This window comes from Cetorhinus maximus, chromosome 18 (genome assembly GCF_964194155.1).
Source record: "Cetorhinus maximus chromosome 18, sCetMax3.hap1.1, whole genome shotgun sequence".
NCBI lineage: Eukaryota > Metazoa > Chordata > Chondrichthyes > Lamniformes > Cetorhinidae > Cetorhinus > Cetorhinus maximus.
Window position 1 is genome coordinate 81,831,603 of NC_135896.1, and position 23,855 is coordinate 81,855,457.

Here is a 23,855-nt window from a genome sequence, read left to right on the forward strand (position 1 = left end):
TCCAGGTATTAATTATTCTATATATAAACCATCTGAACCCCTCAATTGGGTTCCAGCCTGTATCTGACTATCCACTTCATTCTGCACAGTGCTTTTATTAATTATTGGTATGCATTAAATTGCTATATGTGTGTCCGTACATGCTGAATGCTGTCTCTGAGTTTTACTCAGTGGGGAGACAGGCCTCCAGGCACCTGGGCTGATGTGGTTGTTGCAAGTAAGGCAGTTTGGCACAGTTACAAGAGAAATCCCTCCAAACACACTCGCCTTCCCCACCTCTGTTTAAAGAACATTGATAGCAGGCGGATATCTAGGGGAGGAGGTTGCTGACAACTGCTTGCCTTCCAAGAAAATGCAGATCGGCAAATTTATTCACAAAGCAGGTCACATGCAAGCAGCAAAGCAAGCTTCAACCTGCTGGAGGAGCTGCTAATTTCAAGCTGCAGGTTTCTGTGAGAATGTTAATCTAATAGGTTTTCAATGAAACAATTACAAGAACTAGAGTCCCTGCTGGCTTCAGGAAAGAGAACCAATTGTGAAATACAACTGGTGCCATGTTACCCGGGCAGCACTGGCATTTGCAAAGAGGCTGGTGCACATCTTCTGTGCAATGCCAACATTCTCAGGCATGCAACTGTTCCTCCACCTAGGGCAGTACTAGCATTCTTACACGGGCTGCTCCATTCTGTTTGGGCACTGCCAATAGCACCAAAAAGGCTGGTGCCAGAGTGTATGGTACAGTGCCAAAGAGGCTTTGTTAATTCATTTTGGACCTGTACAATTGTGTGGGTTCTCACCTCTGGACAAGAGCTGGCTCTAATTTTTTCTGTGGAAAGCAATCAATTAATGGATGCCCATTAATGGATGGAGTGGATCCCATTCGGACAGTATGAAAGCTGATTTCAGCCATGCAGTAATACACTCTCAAAGCATCTGATAGCTATCTGCAGCACGGTAATTCAATTCAATTCAAACGGCCGAACAACAAAGAGGTAGAACATAGCAACCCCACTGAGAGTCAAATAGCAAGACTGTGACAGAATCCAAATGAGAGAATATGATATCGGCACTGAAGTGGACTCCCAGGGTCTACTCTCTCCCTGAGAGTTTGATATTGATAAAGTGATGGACTCCCAGTGAGTGAGCTCAATATTGATAGTGACAGACTCCCATTGAGAGAGTTTGATATCAATACACTGACGGACTCCAGTGAGACAGTTCAATATTGATACCACGTCAGACTCTGCGTGAGAGAGTTCAATATCGACACGATGACAGACTCCCAGTGAGAGAATTCAATATAGGCACTATGACACATTCCTAGTGAGAGAGTTCCATATCGACACTAGCACAGACTCCCAGCGACAGAGTTCCATATTGGCAATGTGATAGATTCCCAGTGAGAGAGATCCATATCGACACTATGACACATTCCTCGTGAGAGAGTTCAATATCGACACTAATACAGACTCCCAGTGAGAAAGTTCAATATTGACACTATGACACATTGCTCGTGAGAGAGTTCAATATTGACACTATGATAGACTCCCAGTGAGAGAGTTCCATATCGACACTATGACACATTCCAGTGAGAGAGTTCAATATTGACACTATGACACATTCCTCATGAGAGAGTTCAATATCAGCACTATGATAGATTCCCAGTGAGAGAGTTCAATATCGACACTATGACACATTCCTGGTGAGAGAGTTCAATATCGACACCATGACAGATTCCTCATGGGAGAGTCAATATCGACACTATGACAGATTCCTAGTGAGAGAGTTCAATATCGACACTATGACACTTTATCGACACTATGACACATTCCTCGTGAGAGAGTTCAATATCGACACTAATACAGACTCCCAGTGAGAGAGTTCAATATCGACACTATGACAGACTCCCAGTGGGAGAGTTCCATATTGACACTATGACACATTCCTCGTGAGAGAGTTCAATATCAGCACTAATACAGACTTCCAGTGAGAGAGTTCCATATCGACACTATGACACATTCCTCGTGAGAGAGTTCAATATCGACACCAATACAGACACCCAGTGGGAGAGTTCCATATCGACACTATGACACATTCCTCGTGAGAGAGTTCCATTTCGACACTAATACAGACTCACAGTGAGAGAGTTCAATATCGACACTATGACACATTCCTCGTGAGAGAGTTCAATATTGACACTAATACAGACTCACAGTGAGAGAGTTCAATATCGACACTATGACACATTCCTCGTGAGAGAGTTCAATATCGACACTAATACAGACTCACAGTGAGAGAGTTCCATATCAACACCATGACACATTCCTCATGAGAGAGTTCAATATCGACATTAATACAGACTCCCAGTGAGAGAGTTCCATATTGACACTACGACACAGTGCCAATTGAGAAAGATCAATATCGACACTAATACAGACTCCCAGTGAGAGAGTTCAATATCGACACTAATACAGACTCCCAGTGGGATAGTTCAATATCAGATAATGACAGATTCCCAGTGAGAGAGTTCATTGACAGTATGATAGACTCCCAGTGAGAGAGTTCAAAATCGACACTAATACAGACTCCCAGTGGGAGAGTTCAATATTGACACTAATACAGACTCCCAGTGAGACAGTTCAATATTGACACTAATACAGACTCCCAGTGGGATAGTTCAATATCGACACTATGACAGATTCCCAATGAGAGAGTTCAAGATCAACAGTATGATAGTCTCCCAGTGAGAGAGTTGCATATCGGCACTATGACACATTCCCAGTGAGAGAGTTCAAGATCAACACTATGTTAGAATCCCAGTGAGAGAATTCCATATCGACACCATGATAGACTCCCAGTGAGAGAGTTCAAAATCGACACTATTTCAGTCTCCCAGTGGGAGAGTTCAATATTGACACTAATACAGACTCCCAGTGAGAGACTTCAATATCGACACTAATACAGACTCCCAGTGAGAGAATTCAATATCGACACTATGACAGACTCCCAGTGAGAGAGGTCAATTTGGATACTATGAGAGACCCCCAGTTAGAGAGTTCAATATTGACACTGTGACACACTCCCAGTGAGAGAGGTCAATTTGGATACTATGAGAGACCCCCAATGAGAGAGTTCAATATCGACACTATGAGAGACCCCCAGTTAGAGAGTTCAATATCGACACTATGATAGACTCCCAGTGACAGAGTTCAATATCGACACTGTGACACACTCCCAGTTAGAGAGTTCAATATCGACACTAATACAGACTCCCAGGGAGAGTTCAATATCGACACTAATACAGACTCCCAGGGAGAGTTCAATATCGACACTAATACAGACTCCCAGTGAGAGAGTTCAATATCGACACTAATACAGACTCCCAGTGAGAGAATTCAATATCGACACTAATACAGACTCTGCTTGAGAGAATTCAATATCGACACTAATACAGACTCCCAGTGAGAGAATTCAACATCGGCACTATGATAGACTCCCAGTGAAAGAATTCCATATCGGCACTAATACAGACTCCCAGTGAGAGTGTTCAATATCGACACTAATACAGACTCCCAGTGAGAGAATTCAATATCGACACTAATACAGACTCCCAGTGAGAGAGTTCAATATTGACTCTATGACACATTGCTCATGAGAGAGTTCAATATTGACACTATGATAGACTCCCAGTGAGAGAATTCCATATCGACACTATGACACATTCCAGTGAGAGAGTTCAATATCGACACTATGACACATTCCTCGTGAGAGAGTTCAGTATTGACACTATGACACATTCCTCGTGAGAGAGTTCAATGTCAGCACTATGATAGATTCCTAGTGAGAGAGTTCCATATCAGCACTATGATAGACTCCCAGTTATAGAGTTCCATATCAACAATATGAAAGATTCCTAGTGAGAGAGTTCAATATCGACACTATGACAGATTCCTAGTGAGAGAGTTCAATATCGACACTAATACAGACTCCCAGTGAGAGAGTTCAATATCGACACTATGAGAGACTCCCAGTGAGAGAGTTCAATATCTACACTAATACAGACTCCCAGTGAGAGAGTTCAATATCGACACTATGACAGACTCCCAGTGAAAGAGTTCAATATCTACACTAATACAGACTCCCAGTGAGAGAGTTCAATATCGACACTAATAGAGACTCCCAGTGAGAGAATTCAATATCGACACTATGACAGACTCCCAGTGAGAGAGTTCAATTTGGATACTATGACAGACCCCCAGTGAGAGAGTTCAATATCGACACTTTGACACACTCCCAGTTAGAGAGTTCAATATCAACACTGTGGTAGAATCCCAGTGAGAGAGTTCCATATAGGCACTATGACAGACTCCCAGTGAGAGAGTTCAATATTGACACTATGGTAGAATCCCAGTGAGAGAGTTCAATATTGGCGCTATGACAGACTCTGCTTGAGAGAGTTCAATATCGGGCACTATGGTAGAATCCCAGTTAGAGAGTTCAATATCGACACTATGACAGACTCCCAGTGAGAGTGTTCAATATCGACACTAATACATACTCCTAGTGAGAGAATTTAATATCAACACTATGATACGCTCCCAGTGAGAGAGATCAGTATCGACACTATGACACGCACCCAGTGAGAGAGATCAATATCGGCACCAATACAGACTCCCAGTGAGAGAGTTCAATATCGACACTAACACAGACTCCCAGTGAGAGTTCAAGATTGACACTATGACACATTCCCAGTGAGAGAGTTCAATATCGACACTAATACAGACTCCCAGTGGGATAGTTCAATATAGGCACTATGACAGATTCCCAGTGAGAGAGTTCAAGATCGACAGTATGATAGTCTCCCAGTGAGAGAGTTGCATATCGGCACTATGATAGACTCTCAGTTAGAGAGTTCAATATCGACACTATGGTAGAATCCCAGTGAGAGAGTTCAATATCGGCACTATGACACACTCCCAGTGAGAGAGATCAATATCGGCACCAATACAGACTCCCAGTGGGAGAGTTCAATATCAACACTATGACCAACTCCCAGTGGGAGAGTTCAATATCGACACTAATACAGACTCCCAGTGGGATAGTTCCATATCGGCACTATGACACATTCCCAGTGAGACAGTTCAATATTGGCACTATGATGGACTCCCAGTGAGAGAGTTCCATATTGGCACTATGGCACATTCCCAGTGAGAGAGTTCAATATCAACACAATGACAGACTCCCAGTGAAAGATTTCAACATCAACACTAACACAGACTCCCAGCGAGAGAGTTCCATGTCGGCACTGTGACAAACTCCCAGTGAGATAGTTCAATATCGACACTATGACGGACTCCCAGTGAAAGAGTTCAAAATCGACACTATGATAGACTCTCAGTGAGAGAGTTCCATATCGGCACTATGACAGATTCCAGTGAGAGTGTTCAAGATCGGCACTATGATAGAATCCCAGTGAGAGAGTTGCATAACGGAATTATGACACATTTCCAGTGAGAGAGTTCAATATTGGCACTATGATGGACTCCCAGTGAGAGAGTTCCATATTGACACTATGACAGATTCCCAGTGAGACATTTTGATAGCAATACTTGGATGTATCCCTGCTATAACTGCACAGTGATGACCCTTACATCCAGCTGCTAATTGTCAGGCTTTGATCAGAAGGCTCATTAGCACTGGCAGTAGATCATTGGATGCCTGTTCTGAGGATCTGTTAACTCTAGGTGACTAATTTAATGAGTACTCTACCTAACGCTCACACAAGTCGTACCTTTAACTGTCAGTACAGAAAGGGATTCTATCCCTATTCCTTCGACTAGGACCCCTCCCATCCTCCATAATATCTCTGTCGGCATTGGCCTTCCAACAGCAGCACAGGTCAGGTTGAAAGGTGTATCTTTAAATACAATGATGTCCTGTGGATGCACTGTGATGTATGGCAGACCTAATCAGGAAAAAAGATGTCATTATATATCAACCACATAAATCCTAATTACAGCACCCCTCCCAATAAATAACATTGGCATGATTTTTGGCACTCCAATTGGTGTCATCGCCATCAATTACCCATACTGCATTTACTACCCAACTGTAGAACAGACAGAATCAACACCGCAAAAGATTATTGTTAGCATGAATCCACACTGGCCTTTAATACTGACCTTGTAATGTCCATTACCTTAAATCCTACACACTGGCCATTTGTCTAAGCTCTTACACACTGACCTTCTTTATAGATAATGAATGCCATTAATCTAAACCCTACACAATTACCCTAGATACAAACCCTGCAATCTCCAATGTCCTAAACTCTACACAATTATCCATGATATAGGCCCTACAATCACCTTTGTCCTAAACCCTATACGATTATCCTCATTGCGGACTCTGCAATCTCCATGATCCCGAGCCGAATACACTGAACCTGGACACTGACTCGCCAATATGCCGAATGATAAAACTAGGTACCGTGCCTATCTCCCACCCCCGTGTTTACTTCAATAAATCCTACGCACTGACTGACTCTCCCTTGCCCAGGGCAACATTAATATTTACTTCCTTACCTTCCACGGTTAAAAAGGCCTTCTTCGAGTTAATATGAATGCCTTGCACACTCGCCATGCACCAATACCAGCCCATGTCTATTTGCTGCACGTTTATCAACCTGAGGAAAAGAAATGGATGCAGAGGTTTATCACAATGAAACTTATTGCAAACAAGTCAATTTTGTTCAGCTATTAAAGTAACATCACTGATTTAAATCATAGAGACAGCACAGACTCCAAGTATTTGTGATTTTCCTCCTTTGCCAGAATGTCTATAGAGAAGTGGATCACACATTGTGCAACTAAGCCACACAGACCAAGAAAGGTCAAAGTCCAACCTGCAGTCTGGACCGAGTTACCTGACCTCAACCAGGGCAGTGACGGCAACACTGCAACTTGACCGTAATGCCCCTGTCAACTTGAGGATCCTGGCTTTTGATGGTCATTCAGTTGGAAAGTGCCAACTGTTAGACAGCAGGTGAGGCCAGTGTCAGGATCAACTGCTGTCCACTCCCATACGTTGTCAAAATACCTGCACAATGTTTGAGGTCACGCATCAAGAGAGGCCACTTGGCTTAAAAAAATATACAGTTTTGCATTTGTATAGCACCTTTCATAGAATCACAGAATCACACAGTGCAGAAGAGGCCCTTCGGCCCATCGAGTCTGCACCAACACATGAGAAACACCTGACCTACCTACCTAATCCCATTTACCAGCACTTGGCCCATAGCCTTGAATGTTATGACTTGCCAAGTGCTCATCCAGGTAATTTTTAAAGGATGTGAGGCAACCTGCCTCCACCACCCTCCCAGGCAGTGCATTCCAGACCGTCACCACCCTCTGGGTAAAAAAGTTTTTCCTCACATTCCCCCTAAACCTCCTGCCCCTCACCTTGAACTTGTGTCCCCTCGTGACTGACCCTTCAACTAAGCTGCTCCCTATCCACCCTGTCCATGCCCCTCATAATCTTGTACACCTCGATCAGGTCACCCCTCAGTCTTCTCTGCTCCAATGAAAACACCCAAGTCTATCCAAACTCTCTTCATAACTTAAATGTTTCATCCCTGGCAACATCCTGGTGAATCTCCTCTGCACCCCCTCCAGTGCAATCACATCCTTCCTATAATGTGGCGACCAGAACTGCACACAGTACTCCAGCTGTGGCCTCACCAAGGTTCCATACAACTCCAACATGGCCTCCCTACTTTTGTAATCTATTCCTCGATTGATAAAGGCAAGTGTCCCATATGCCTTTTTCATCACCCCACTAACATGCCCCTCCGCCTTCAGAGATCTATGGACACACACGCCAAGGTCCCTTTGTTCCTCAGAACTTCCTAGTGCCATGCCATTCATTGAATACTTCCTTGTCAAATTACTCCTTCCAAAGTGTATCACCTCACACTTTTCAGGGTTAAATTCCATCTGCCACTTATCTGCCCATTTGACCATCCCGCCTACATCTTCCTGTAGCCCAAGACACTCAACCTCACTGTTAACCTCCCGGCCAATCCTAGTGTCATCTGCAAACTTATTAATCCTACTCCCCACATAGTCATCTATGTCGTTTATATAAATGACAAATAATAGGGGACCGAGCACAGATCCCTGTGGTACGCCACTGGACACTGGCTTCCAGTCACTAAAGTATCCTTCTGTCATCACCCTCTGCCTCCTACAACTAAGCCAATTTTGAATCCACCTTATCAAATTATCCTGTATACCATGTGCACTTGTCTTCTTTGTAAGTCACCCATGTGGGACCTTGTCAAAGGCTTTGCTGAAATCCATCTAAACTACATCAACTGCACTACCCTCATCTACACACCTGGTCACCTCCTCAAAAAATTCAATCAAATTTGTTAGGCATGACCTCCCTCTGACAAAGCCATGCTGACTACCCTGATCAAACCTTGCCTCTCCAAGTGGAGATATATTCTCTCCTTCAGAAATTTCTCCAATAGTTTCCCTACCACTGACGTGAGACTCACTGGCCTGTAGTTCCCTGGCTTATCTCTACAACCCTTCTTAAATAGTGGAACCACATTAGCTGTTCTCCAGTCCTCTGGCACCTCCCCCGTGGCCAGAGAGGAATTAAAAATTTGGGTCAGAGCCCCTGCGATCTCTTCCCTTGCCCCCCTCAGCAGTCTGGGACACAAATCATCCGGACCTGGAGATTTGTCCACTTTTAAGCCTGCCAACACCTCCAATACCTTGTCACTCCCTAGATCAATTTGCTTAAGAACCTCGCAGTCTCTCTCCCCGAGTTCAATACCTTCATCCTCATTCTCTTGGGTGAAGACGGACGTGAAGTATTCATTCAACACTCTAGCAATGTCCTGTGGCTCCACCCATAGATTGCCTCCTTGGTCCCTTATGGGCCCTTCTCTTTCCCTGGTTATCCTCTTCCCATTGATATACTTATAGAATATCTTGGGATTTTCCCTAATTTTACCAGCCAGAGCTTTCTCATATCCCCTCTTTGCTCTCCTAATTGCTTTCTTAGCTCCACCCTGCACTTTCTGTACTCCACCAATGCCTCTGCTGATTTGCTTCCCTTGTACCTGCTAAAAGCCTCTCTTTTCCTTCTCATCGTAACCTGAATATCTCTGGTCATCCATGGTTCTCTGGGTTTGTTACTCCTTCCTATCACCCTAGAGGGAACATGTTGAGCCTGTACCCTCCCCATTTCCTTTTTGAACGCCCCTCCCCCCACTGCTCCTCTGTAGATTTCCCCACAAGTAACTGTTCCCAGTCTACCTTGACCAGATCCTGCCTTATTTTACTAAAATCCACTCTCCCCCAATCCAAAACATTTTTTTGCAACTTGTCGATTTCTTTGTCCATAACAAACTTAAACTGTACCATGTTGTGGTCGCTATCACTAAAATGCTCGCCCACCACCACCTCAGCCACCTGTCCGGCTTCATTCCCCAGAATCAGGTCCAGCAATGCACCGTCCCTTGTTGGACCCTCTACATATTGACCTAAAAAGTTCTCCTGTACACATTACAAGAAATCCACTCCATCCAAGCCCTTAACACTATGTCTATCCCAATTAATGTTGGGAAAGTGGAAATCACCTATTGTTTTTACACACCTCCACAAATTGTGCACATATTTGTTCCTCAATTTCCCACTGACTATCTGGGGGTCTATAATAAACACCTAATAAAGTGGTTGCCCCTTTTTTGCCCCTAAGCTCTACCCACAAAGCTTCATTCGATGCCTCCTCCAAGATATCATCTCTCCTTACTGCAGTAACAGACTCCTTAACTAATAATGCAATGCCTCCTCCTCTTTTACCCCTCCCCTGTCTCGCCTGAAGATTCTATATCCCGGAATGTTGAGCTGCCAATCCTGCCCTTCCCTCAACCACGTCTCAGTGATGGCTACTATATCACAATTCCACATGTCAATCCTCACCTTTAACTCATCCATTTTACTTGTAATACTCCTGGCATTAAAGTAGAGGCCATCTAGCCTTGTCTTACTCCCTTGAAGCTTATTGCAGCTTTACTCCCTCTGACTTGATTGTTTTACTGTATTATGATGTGTCCCTATTCTGCTAACATTCTGTGTCCCCTCCCCCTGCCGAATTAGTTTAAACTCCTCCCAACAGCACTAGTAAACACGCCCGCAAGGATGTTAGTCCCACTCTGGTTCAGATGTAGACCGTCCTGCTTGTACAGGTCCCACCTTCCCCAGAAACGGTCCCAGTAATCCAGGAATCTAAAACCCTCCCTCCTGCACCAACTCTTAAGCCACCTGCGCTATTCTCCTATTTCTGAGCTCGCTAGCACGTGGCACTGGGCGTAATCCAGAGATTACAACCCGAAAGGTCCGGCTTTTTAGTCTACTGCCTAACTCCCTGAATTCTTGATGCAAGACCTCATCCCTCTTTCTACCTATGTCATTGGTACCAACATGTACCATGACCTCTGCCTTATCACCCTCCCCCTTCAGGATGCCCTGCAGCTGTTCAGTGACATCCTGGACCCTGGTACCAGGGAGGCAACATACCATCCTGAAGTCATGTTGACGGCCACAGTAGCACCTATCTGTTCCCCTGACTATAGAATCCCCTATTACTATTGCTTTTCCTCCCTTCCTCCCCTCCTGTACAGACAGGCTGCTTATGGTGCCAGAAGCTTGGCTCTGTCCGCACTCTCTGGAGGAACCATCAGCCTCCAAAACGGAATACCAATTTGCGAGCGGGACCCCAAGGGACTCCCGAACTACCTGCCTGTTTCTCTTGGACTGCCTGGTGGTCACCCATTCCCTTCCTTCTTCAAGGCCCTTCATCTGCGGTGTGACCACCTCTCTAAATGTGCTATCCACGATGATCTCAGACTCACGGATGCTCCACAGTGTCCCCAGCCGCCGTTCCAGCTCTGAAACCTGAAATTCCAGGAGCTGCAGCTGGGCACACTTCCTGCACACATGCTGGTCCCGGACACTGGAAATGTCACCGGCTTCCCACATGGAGCACGAGGAGCACACCACGGCTTTGAGCGCTCCTGCCATGACTTATCCCTTTAGATTAAACCTTTTAAGTCAATTACTCTAGGGCCATTCTTTCCTGATCCTCGTTACTGCAGAGTATACAAACTGTAAACCACAAAAAGACCTTAAACTATAAGCGATTAAAGTGGTAAATACCTTACCCACTACTTACCAGTGATTCCTTTCCCTTGTAGCCTCTACTGCTGCAGCACGCTCTGAAGGTTTAAGAAGTTGGATAGCAAGGAAAAAATGCAAAGAGCACCTCATCCCCTATACACCGAATTCCCTCTTTGCACCAAATTCTGAATACCCATTCTGGCTGTGCCCCACTCAGGATGTGCTCGCTCTCCTGTTCATGTGCAAGCACACTGTAGCGTGCTTCCAGGTAGTCCCTTTCTTAAATAGAGCTGACTTGACCCACCACTAGTTAAGCTTCAAATAGTAATTAACCCCTATTCAGGCCCTAATCAGGCTTCAGGCGATTGACAGTTAACTGTCGGACAGTCCGCTGAGTCAACTACCTCACCAACCTTTTATGATCTCAGGATTTCCTAAAATTCATTACGGGCAATAAAATGTTGTAATGTAAGAAACATGGTAGCCAGTTTGTGCACAGCAAGATTCCACAAATAGCAATAAGGACAGGATAGCCTGTTTTTGAGATGTTGGTTGAAGGATGAGTATTGGCCGGGACACTGAGGGACAGCTCCCCTGCTCTTCTTCAAAAGGATACTATGGGATCTATTACGTCCATCTCCGAGGGCGGACAGGACCTGGGTTTAGTGTCAGGGCTGCACTGGAGCGCCAGCCTAGATTTTTGTGCTCAGGTCTCTGCAGTGGAAATTAAACCCACGACCGTCCGACCCAGAGAGGAGAGTGATACCCACTGAGCCCACTGCCAATACCACCTTACAATATTGGTGAACCACGGGTACTGGATGCCAACATGACTCAGCCTTCACTAGGCAAAGGGAAAAAAATGAAAACAAACATTCCTCTCCTTAAACACCCACGGAAGACAACTCAGAAGGAGGCAGTACATCATGAGGCATCAGCATGTCACCCCTGATGGCCACATTTCCCGACAGATTGGGAATATGCTATGAATTAGCAGTCAAAAGCCCTGCCATACATTCTACCCTCTGATGGTGCAGCCATCATTTTAGTCATTCCCTCCATGATTTTCTGTTGCTTCAGCCAATGCTGAGATAGCAACACAACAATTACCTCAGTATCCCTCAGTTGGGAAATGGAATAACCCATCACACTACAGTATGTACAATGATCTCCCAACATCCATAAACCTTGTACACTGACCCTACCTACCATTCCAGTTACAAGTCAAGAAGTAACCTAAGTCTGACTGGTGATCACCATAATAAGAAAAAAAAAATCTGCATTTGTATAGCGCCTTTCACAACCTCTAAACACCCCAAAGTGTTTCACAGCCAGTAAAGTCCTTTTGAGGTGTATCACTGTTCTAATAGAGGGAACACCGTAGCCAATTTGCAGACGGCAAACTCCTACTAAAACAATGAGTTAAATAAGAAGATCATATGCTTTAATGATGTTGGTGGAGAGTTAAATATTGTTCAGGACACTGAGGAAGAACTCTCTTACTCTTCTTTGAAATAGTCGCATGGGAACTTTTGCATCCACCTGAGAGGGCAGACAGGGATGGGGAATGCACCAGGGAACAGCTGCCCTTCCTCCTCCTCCTTGTGCTTTTGTTTAATTGAAAAAGAGACAATGCCTGAACATGTTCTTTCTGCTGGTGGAGGACAGGGCTCTGCACATGAAAATAAGTAGCTTCTAGTAAGTGGGCATGCGAGTCCGGTTGACGATCTTTTTTGGTTGTCAGTGCATCCAAAAGATAGCACATCTGACAGTGCAGCACTCTCATGATAATACACTGGGACCGTCAGCCTAGATCTCGAGCTCACCTCTATGGAGTGGGCCTTGAGCCCTCTCAGGTAACGGAATGCCTGTTTGGGTTTGTGGGATTACCTGATGCTGTTCAGCAATTCGTCCTCGCTAAGGTGCAGGCTGGTGGACTCTACATCTTGCAGCTCTCTGCCGTCCTTCAGCCAGTGGATAGCAGGCCAGTCCGAGAACCCCTTCCCCTTCAATTGACATCCCATCTGAGTATTCAGGCCCAGTGAGACTGTGACATTGGTGGGGTCGGCCACAAACTCCAGCCCTGTCAAAAGAAAGGAAATGAATAAGAAATTGCTCATCAAGTATATTTTACTGAGTGTGCACATCAACAGATTTAAGCCAACTACAGGGGATTGGCTTTGCCCCACACTCCTGTCTTTGCTGAAAGGGGTTAGACCCCCCCGATTGTCTTGTGAGAAAAGAGCCCGCTGGTCTGGAACCAAGCCGTATTGAGCAAGAATGGCTTGTATTTCCTTGAACATAAAAGGTTAAAGGTTAAAGGATGACCTAATTGAGGTGGTTAGAGATCAAAGGTGATGCTAGGGGAGATAGGGAAAAACTATTTGCTGTTGAGGCAGAGTCTACACAAAGGGGGCATAACCTTAGAATTAGAGCCAGGTAATTCAGGAGCGATGTCAGGAAGCACTTCTTCACACAAAGGGCAGTGGAAATCGAGAACTCTCTCCCCCAATGAAGCTGTTGAGGCTAGTGGGGAGGTGGTGGGGGGTGGCGCAATGGTGGGGACTAGTTGAAAATTTCAGAAAGGAGATTGATAATTATGGTATGAGGGTTACTGAATCACATCAGGTCGATGCAGCTAAGATCAGGCATGATCTAGTTGAATGACACAACAGGTTTGAGGGGCTGAATGGCCTCCTCCTGATCCTATTCCTGTGTTCCAAAGCCCAGATTCAATCCCCAGCCTATACCGAGCTGTCTGATCTCATGCCAAAGGCACAGTTGATGCTTTTAATTGGCCTCAGCACCCCTGGGCTATGGCAGGGTCTGGGCATGGTGGGGATGGGGAGGAGGTGAAACTGGCCTGGCTTCTCATTCCTGACTGTTATCCAACGATGCTTTGCAGGGGAGTGTTTTAATGCCCCATATGTTGAAGTTAAATGTCTAGGATCGCACATGAAGAGCAGCCACACGTGACATATCTGGAGACAGTTTATCAACTGACAAACATAGCATTAATGAAGTGTTCTCCATTGGAGCTCTAGCCTTGTCTTCTTACTTGGAGAATGCCCATGGTCCTAAAGCTGCTTTATGCTCTTTCCTGCTAATTATCAGCCTAGGCTCAGTGGCAGAACTCTTACCTCCAAGTCAGGGTGTTGTGAGATCAATGTCACTCCAGAGCCCTTAGCACATATTCCAGCACATATTCTTAGCACACATTCCACTGGTACTCTAGTGTGGTACTGAGAGAAGTGCCGCGCTGTTGGAGGTGACATGGGATGGGATATCAAGCCAAAGTTCTATCCGCCCTCTCAAGTGCACAGATTCAGTGGCATTAGTCAAAGCGGGTGAGGGGGTGTTCTCCCTAGTGCCCTGTCCAATATTTACCCCTCGCCCAATATCATTGAAATAGATCATCTGGCCATTAACATATTGCTGTTTGTGGGACCTTCCTCTGCGCAAATTGGCTGCTGCATTTCCAACATTGTAACAGTGACAACACTTCAAAAAGCACTTCATTGGTTTTGAAGTTACTTTAGGGCGTTCAGAGGTTGTGAAAGACACTATAGAAATCCATGCATTCCTTACTTCCGGAGCCTCCCTGTGGAGGAATGACAAACCTCCGCTTATTTTAAAAGCGGAAGGGGAATTACACTCAAACAGCCGCCTCGGCAAACGTGGCATTCAGGGAAAACCTGGAGTATGGATAAGAAGTTGGCGGTGTTTGGGGGGAAAGCACCAGGATGAAGCATCACGGAGAAGATACAAGGTTTACAGGGACTGGAAGAAAAAAATAGCAGCAGAATAAAGAGTAGGTCAGGAATAGGAGGGATCAGATGGGAGGAAACGTGAGGCAGTCTATGATGGGTTTAGAGTGCATGTGTGTAAATGCACTGAATGTGGCAAACAAGGGCCGGGAATTTCCAGCTCCGGCCGCCGCCGGATCTTCCAGTCCTGCTGAAAGCCAATAGACTTTTGGCTGGCCCATTCCATCCCCTGCAGTGGCTCCCTCCATGGTGGAGCCAGAAAATCCCAGCCAAGGTTTGGGAGCTGCAGGCTCAACATAAGTAGTCTTATGGATTATGATATAGTGCAGTAACAGACTTAGACAGGGGAGAAATAGGCTTTTAATATACCTGACTAGAGTGTACACTTGGGAAAGATAGGGAAGGAATAAATGGAAAGGGGGAGTGTGTGGGTGATGGCAAAATTGATCAAAGATACTGGGCAAAATTCTTTCTCAGACATGAAGCAACATGGAGGCAGGTATTTTGCAAGCTGGCCGGCTGGTTTTCCGCATTAACCCACCCACTCCCCCGGGCCATTTTCTTGGAGGTGGGATCAAGGGGCTAAAGTGCTACCCGCCCACAAGTAACGGGCAGGCAACTGAGGTTAGTTAAAGGTCGAACTTACAGACTCAGTCTTCCAATTCTCCTTAAATATGAAAGCGGGAGCCAGAGGACTGGAGGTGTGCAAATGTTACAATCCTGTTCAGAAAGTGGGGAGGGATAAACTCAGCAATTACAGGCCAGGTAGTTTAGCATTGGTGATGGGAAGCTCTTAGAGATAATAATCTGGGACAAAGTTAACTGGGCTTGGAAAAATATGGGTTAGTAAAGGAAAGCTTGCATGTATTTGTTAGACTATTTGCGTTTGACTAACATGATCAATTTATTTGATGAGGTGAATGAGGGTAGTGCACTTGATGCTGTGTATATGAATTTTCAAAAGGTGTTTGGTGAAGTACCACATCATGGACTTGTTAGCAAAATTGAAACAGGTAGGGTTAAAGGGGCAGGAGCTGCATGGATATGAAATTGGCTAAACAATAGAAAGCAGAGAGTGGTGAATGGATGTTTTTCAGACCAGAAGAGACTGTGCAGTGGTGTCCCCAAGAGTCGTTGCTGGGACCAATGTTCCCTGTAAAATTTTGCTGTGTGCAGCCAGTTTTTTCCATGTTCCATACCTTTAAATTTATTTGTGTGACCACGGCAGGCACGGAATACGGCCTGCATTGTATCTTCCAGGTTGCTGTGCAAACATGCAAACACACAGTTTAGTGGGAACATTGGTTGAGGCCTCTGCTTTTTTTGATATATATTATATATATATATATATATATTAGTGACCTGGACTTAGGTACACTGGATATTATTTCGAAGTTTGCACTAAAATCAGAAATGTAGTAAACAGCGAGGAGAAGAATAAAAGACTTCAAGAAGACACAGAATTGGCAGACATACGGCAGATGAAATTTAGCGCAGAGAAGTGTGAAGTGATTCATTTTGGTAGGATGATTGAGGAGAGAGAGTATAAAATAATTGGTACTATTTTAAAAGGGCAGAAAAGACAAACCTGGGGGTATGCATACTACAAGGTGGCAGGACCAGTTGGCAAGGCTGTTAAAAAGACATTTTCTAACGAGTAAGAAAAAGTCCAAAGGATGGACACCATCCACAGTTAACTAGAAAGGTTAAAGATAGTATCAAACTTAAAGGAAAAATATATAATTGTGTAAAGAAGGCCAGGAGATTGGACAGAATATAAGGAACAGCAAAGGATGACTAAAATATTAATAAGGAGGGAAAAATTAGAGTATGAGAGAAAGCTAGCCAGAAATATAAAAACAGATGGTAAGAGTTTCTATAAATATTTTAAAAAGAAATGAATTAACAAAGTGAGCATTGATCCTATAGAAAGTGAGTCTGGAGAAATGATAATGGAAAACAAGGAAACGGCAGAGGAATTGAACAGGTATTTTGCATCAGTCTTCACTATAGAGGATACAAGTAAGATCCCAGAAGCAGCTGTAAATCAGGAAATGGAAGGAGGGAGGAACTCAGGAAAATTAAAATCACCAGAGAAGTGGTACTGAGTAAATTGTTGGAGCTGCGGGCTGACAAGTGCCCGAGCCCTGATGGACTTCATCCGAGGGTCTTAAAAGAAGTGGCTAGTGAGAAAGTTGATCAATTGGTTTTAATTTTCCAAAACTCCTTAGATTCGGGGAAGGTCTCATTAAATTGGCAGATAGCAAATGTAACTCCATTATTCAAAAAGGAAGGGAGACAGAAAACAGGAAACTACAGGCCAGTTAGCTTAACATCTGTCATAGGGAAAATGTTAGAAACTATTATTAAAGCCATAGCAGGGCATTTGGATAAATTCAAGGTAATCAGGCAGAGTCAACATGGTTTTGTGAAACGGAAATCATGTTAAGCCAACTTATTGGAGTTCTTTGAGGAAGTAACATATGCTGTAGATAAAAGGGAACCAGTGGATGTCCTGAGTATACTTAGATTTCCAGAAGGCATTTAATAAAGTGCCACATAAAAGGTTATTGTGGAAAATAAAAGCTCATGGTATAGGGGGTAACATATTGGCATGGATAGAAGATTGGCTGGCTAACAGGAAGCAGAGAGTAGGCATAAATGGGTCTTTTTCAGGTTGGCAAGATGTAACGCATGGTGTGCCATAGGGATCAGTGCTGGGACCTTAACTTTTAACAATTTATATAAATGACTTGGATGAAGGGATTGAAGGGATGGTTGTCAAATTTGCTGATGACACAAAGATAAGTAGGAAATTAAGTTGTGAAGAGGACATAAGGAGGCTACAAAAAGATATAGATTGGTTAAGTGGGCAAAGATCTGGCAAATGGAATATAATGTGGGAAAATGTGAAATTATCCATTTGGCAGGAAGGATGAAAGATTACAGAGCTCTGAGATGCAGAAGGGTCTGGGTGTCTTAATGCATGAATTGCAAAAGGCTAGTATGCAGGTACAGCAAATAATTAGGAAAGCTAATATAATGTTATCATTTATTGTGAGGGGAATTGAATACAAAAATAGCGAGGTTATGCTTCAGTTATACAGAGCACTAGTGAGACCACATCTGGAGTACTGTGGACAGTATTGGTCACCTAATTTAAGGAAGCATGTAAATGCTTTGGAAGCAGTTCATAGAAAGTTTATCAGACTAATACCTGAATGGGCAGGTTGTCTTATGAGGAAAGGTGGACAGGCTAGGCTAGTATTCACTGTATAAGATCCTGAGGGGTCTTGACAGAGTGGATGTGGAGAGGATGTTTCCTCTTGTGGGAGAATCTAGAACCACGGGTCACTATTTGGGGTCGGCTATTTAAAACAGAGATGAGGTGAAATTTTTTCACTCAGAGAGTCGTGAGTCTTTGGAACTCTCTTCCTGAAAAGGTGATGGAAGCAGAGTCTTTGAATATTTTTAAGGCAGAGGTGGATAGATTCTTGGTAAGCAAGGGGGTGATAGGTTATCGGGGGTGGGTGGGATGCAGATTTCAGGTTACTATCAAATCAGCCATGATCTTATTAAATGGCGGAGCAGGCTTGAGGGCCCGAATGGCCTACTCCTGCTCCTTGTTCGTATGTTCATATATGGGATTCTTGGCTTTATGAAGAGAGACAATAGAGTACAAAAGCAATGAAGTTATGCTAAATCTTTATAAAACATCAATTAGTTCAGCTAGAATAGCATGTTCAATTCCACACATTAGGAAGGATGTCCGGGCATTGAAAGGATGCAGAAGAGATTTACTACAATGTGCCGGGGATGAAAGATTTTTACCTGAAGAGACCAGAGAATCTTCTCCTTAGAACAGAGAAGGCTAAGAGGCAATTTGAACGAGTTGCTCAAAACCTTGAGGAGTTTTGATAAAGTAGACAAAGGAAAAATAGTTTCCAGTAGCAGAAGAGTCAGTAACCAGAGGAAACAGAATTACAATAATTAGTAAAAGAATCAAGAGGATAATAGCAATATAATATAACACAAAGAGTAATAATATGAGGAAAAACTTATTCACCCAGAGGGTGGTTGGAATCTGGAACGAACTTCCCGAGTGGGTGGTGGAGGCAGGTTCAATCGAGGTATTCAAAAGAGCATTGGATTGCTATCGGAAAAGAAAGAATGTGCATGGTTATGCGGATAAGGCAGGGGAGTGGCACTTGGTAGAATGCTCTTTCAGAGAGACAGTGCGGACTTGATGGGCCAAATGGACTCCTTCTGCACTATAAAGATTCTGTGATTCTGGATGGAAAAATCTTTTAAAGCAGCAAGTCACTATGACCTAGAATGCATTGGATGTTGTAATTCATTAATAAAGGAATTGGATAAACACTTGAAAAGAAAAGATTTGGAGGCAGTGTGACTAATTGAATGGTCCTTTCAAAGAGGCATCACAGGCACAATGGGTCGAATGCCTTGTTTCTGCTATATCAATCGATTGTTCATGAAAGGTAGAAAACAACTGGTATTTGTTCACGGAGGTACAACAGGGTGGGGCTGCTCAGTGGGATGCTGCAGGGCTTGGCGCTAGGACCGATATTGTTGCTGATGACCTGGATGCTGAAACACAATACAAAGTAGTCAAACTTGCGGGTGACAGCAAACCAGGGAAGGAGGAGAGGTGGGTGGGGTTGTGGGATTGGATGAGGAAGCTCAGAAATTACAGAATGAGTTGGAAAAATATGCAAAAACAATTGCAGGAGAGATTTAATGAGATAACTACTAGGTTAGAAAAAATGGATGACACTCCTATTCAAAGAATGCTGTTGAGGTAGCTAGAGGTAAATATGAAAGGCAGCAAGGAATCTTGATAGGCTTGTATCTTAAAATATGCAACCACTGCGAAACAACAATCAACACAATCAGTTAGCGTAGTTGCTTAGAGTGTAGTTCTCATAATGCCAAAGTTGTGGGTTCAGTCCTCGTGCCAAGGCAGGTCAAACATAGGCAAGGAGGCTTTTTACTGATTACCACTTAAAGCTCTCCCTCAGCTGATGAATCGGTGCTCCTCCATGTTGAACTTCACTTGGAGGAAGCACTGAGGGTGGCAAGGACACAGAATATACTCTGGGTGGGGTCTTTAATATCCTTTACCAAGAGTGGCTCGGTAGCACTACTTCTGACCGAGCTGGATGAATCCTAAAGGACATATCTGCCAACATGGGCCTGCAGCACGTGGTGAGGGAACCAACAAGAAGGAAAAACCTACTTGAACTTGTCATCACCAATTTACCTGTGGCAGCTGCATCTGTCCACGATAGTGTGGGTATGAGTGACCACTGCACAGTCCTTGTGAAGGCGAGGTCCATTTTCACACTGAGCATGCCCTCCAATGTGTTGTGTGGCATGACCACCATGCTAATTGGGATAGATTCAGAACAGGTCTAACAGCTCAAAGCTGGGCATCCACGAGGTGCTGTGGGCCATCAGCAGCAACAGAATTGTATTCAACCACAATCTGCAACCTCATGGTCCAGCATTTCTCACCCTGTCATTACCGTCAAGCCCAGGGATCAGCCTTGGTTCAATGAAGAGTGCAGGAGGGCATGCCAGGAGCAGCACTGGGCATACCTAAAAATGAGATGCCAACTTGGTGAAACTACAACAAAAGACTGCTTGCATGCCAAACAGCAGAAGCAGCAGGCAATAGACAGAGGTAAGCGATCGCACAACCAAGCAATCCCAGCACCTACAGATCAGATCAAAACTCTGTAGTCCTGCCACAATCAGTCATGAATGGTGGTACACAATTAAACAACTAACAGGCGGAGGAGTTTCCATAAATATCCCCATTCACAATGATGGAGAAGCCCAGTGCATCAGTGAAGGCTGAAGCATTTGCAACCATCTTCAGCCAGAAATGCCAAGTGGATAACCCATCTCGGCCTCCTCCGGAGGTCCCAGCATCATATCGCCAGTCTTCAGCCAATTCGATTCACTCCAAGTGATAGCAAGAAATGGCTGAGGGCACTAGATACTGCAAAGGCTATGGGCCCTGACAATATTCCAGCAATAGTACTGAAAACTTGTGCTCCAGAACTAGCTTGTGCCCTGGCCAAGCTGCTCCAGTACAGGTGCAATATCTACCCGACAATGTGGAAATTTGCCCAGGTATGTCCTGTCCATAAAAAGCACGACAAACCAAACTCAGCCATTTACTGTCCCATCAGCCTCCTCCCGATCATCAGCAAAGTGATGGAAGGGGTTGTCGACAGGGATATCAAGCGGCACTTACTCAGCAATAACCTGCTCATTGATGCTCAGCTTGGGTTCGGCTAGAGCCATCTAGCTCCTGACCTCATTACAGCCTTAGTTCAAACATGGATAAAAGAGCTGAACTCAAGAGGGGAGGTGAGAGTGACTGCCCTTGAAATTAAGGTAGTATTTCACCAAGTGCAGCATCAAGGATTCCTGACAAAATTGAAGTCAATGGTAATCAGCGGAAAGCTCTTCAGTGGTTGTACCTAGCATAAAGAATGATGGCTGTAGTTGTTGGAGGTCAATCATCTCAGTTCCAGGAGTTCTACGGGTCGTGCCCTAGGTCCAACCATCTTCAGCTGCTTCATCAATGACCTTCCTTCCATCATAAGGTCGGAAGTGGGGCTGTTCCCTGATGACTGAATGATGATCAGCACCATTCCTGACTCCTCAGATACTGAAGCACTCCATGCCAATAATGCAGCAAGACCTGGACAACATTCAGGCTTAGACTGATAAGTGGCAAGTAACATTTGCACCACAATAATGTCAGGCAAGATCATCTCCAACAAGAGAGAATCCAACCATTGCCTCTTGACATTCAATTGTCATCACTGAATCTCCCACTATCAACATCCTGGGGGTTACCATTAACCTGAACATGAATTTTACCAGGGTTATAAATACCAAGGCTACAAGTGTGGATTAGAGGTGGGGAATTCTGAGGTGAATAATTCACTTTCTGACTCCTCAACAACTGTCCACCATCTACAAGGCACAAGTCAGATGGAATACTCTCCGCTTGCCTGGATGAGTGCAGTCCCAACGACATTCAAGAAGCTTGACATTATCCAGGACAAAGCAGCCTGCTTGATCAGCACCCAATCCACCAAATTTAACATACACTCCATCCACCAATGCAACAATGTGTTCTATATACAAGATGCACCGCAGCAACTCACCAGGGCTCATTCAATAGCACCTTCCAAACCCGTGACCGCTACCATCTAGAAGGACAAGGGCAGCAGATAGATGGGAACAGCACTACCTGAAAGTTCTCCTCCAAGTCACTCACCAACCTGACTTGGAAATATATCGCTGTTCCTTCTCTGTTGCTGGGTTAAAATCCTGGAATTGCCTTGCTAACCTACACCACATGGACTGCAGCAGTTCAAGAAGGCAGCTCACCACCACCTTCTCAAGAGCAATTAGGGATGGGCAACTAATGCTGACCTTGCCGACGCCCATGAAAGAATTTTTAAAAAGCTTTGCTTAAGTTCAAGTCAACAGAATATTGAACTACATAGAATAAATAGAATACAAGTTAAAGGATAGCATAATCAAATTGTACAGAGTATGATCAGACCGTACCTTGAGATAAGAGTGTTCAGTTTTGGTCACTGAGTCACAAGGGAAATGAATTTGTGTGTTAGAAGTGGTCAAGTCTTGGAGGTCTGAGTTATAAGGAAAGATTCTGAGGAACAAAGGGACCTTGGCATGTGTGTCCATAGATCTCTGAAGGCGGAGGGGCATGTTAGTGGGGTGGTGAAAAAGGCATATGGGACACTTGCCTTTATCAATCGAGGCATAGATTACAAAAGTAGGGAGGTCATGTTGGAGTTGTATAGAACCTTGATGAGGCCACAGCTGGAGTACTGTGTGCAGTTCTGGTCTCCACATTATAGGAAGGATGTGATTGCACTGGAGGGGGTGCAGAGGAGATTCACCAGGATGTTGCCTGGGATGAAACATTTAAGTTATGAAGAGAGGTTGGATAGACTTGGGTTGTTTTCGTTGGAGCAGAGAAGATTGAGGGGCAACCAGATCGAGGTGTACAAGATTATGAGGGGCATGGACAGGGTGGATAGGGAGCAGCTGTTCCCCTTAGTTGAAGAGTCAGTCACAAGGGGGCATAAGTTCAAGGTGAGGCGCAGGAGGTTTAGGGGGGATGTGAGGAAAAACTTTTTTACCCAGAGGGTGGTGACGGTCTGGAATGCGCTGCCTGGGAGGATGGTGGAAGCGGGTTGCCTCACATCCTTTAAAAAGTACCTGGATGAGCACTTGGCACGTCATAACATTCAAGGCTATGGGCCAAGTGCTGGTAAATGGGATTAGGTAGGTAGGTCAGGTGTAATTAAAATGAAAAGCGAAACCTCAGGAATAATAAACTCAGGATCATTACCCGAGCTACGTAAAAATTGTAACTGGGACAAACCGATTAGGAAAGTTAACACTTGGCTAAAGGTGTGGTTTGGGAAACTGGGCTTTCAAGTTATGCAACTTGTACTAGGGCCAGAACCAAGCTGGGCCCAAGGCCCTAGTAGAAAAGATAACTAGGGCTAAAAATAAGACAGTAAACTAATAACATGGGGTGGGGAGGGAATGGCTAGAAATAACAGAAATCTAACAATAAAACAATCAGGGGAAGAGAGCAAAGGGCAAATTAAAGGAAGGAGTAGTAAACACAAACGGCCAGAGATCAGAAAAAGTCACACAGCATGAAGATAAAAAATCCCACTAAAAACAGTGACAGGAGAATAATAAACAACAAAAAAACAATTTGAACTGTTGGGACAACAATGTACATAGTATTCAAACCTAAGTGGATGAACTGGAGGCAATAAGTTGTAGAGAGGATCTGGATTCAGTA

At 44.4% G+C, this 23,855-nt stretch overlaps 1 protein-coding gene across 2 annotated transcripts in view; it reads right to left on the bottom strand.

Annotated features, from left to right (window-relative positions):
• Window positions 1-23,855, bottom strand: part of tyro3 (TYRO3 protein tyrosine kinase) — a 98,982-nt gene that overhangs the window by 63,657 nt on the left and 11,470 nt on the right. For both annotated transcript variants that reach the window (XM_078563063.1, XM_078563062.1), the window contains exons 2-4: window positions 13,083-13,275; window positions 6,585-6,685; window positions 5,792-5,965 (exon numbers count right to left, since the gene is read on the bottom strand). In XM_078563063.1, the coding sequence (XP_078419189.1) occupies window positions 5,792-5,965; window positions 6,585-6,685; window positions 13,083-13,275 (468 nt within the window). The remainder of the gene's footprint in view (window positions 1-5,791; window positions 5,966-6,584; window positions 6,686-13,082; window positions 13,276-23,855) is intronic.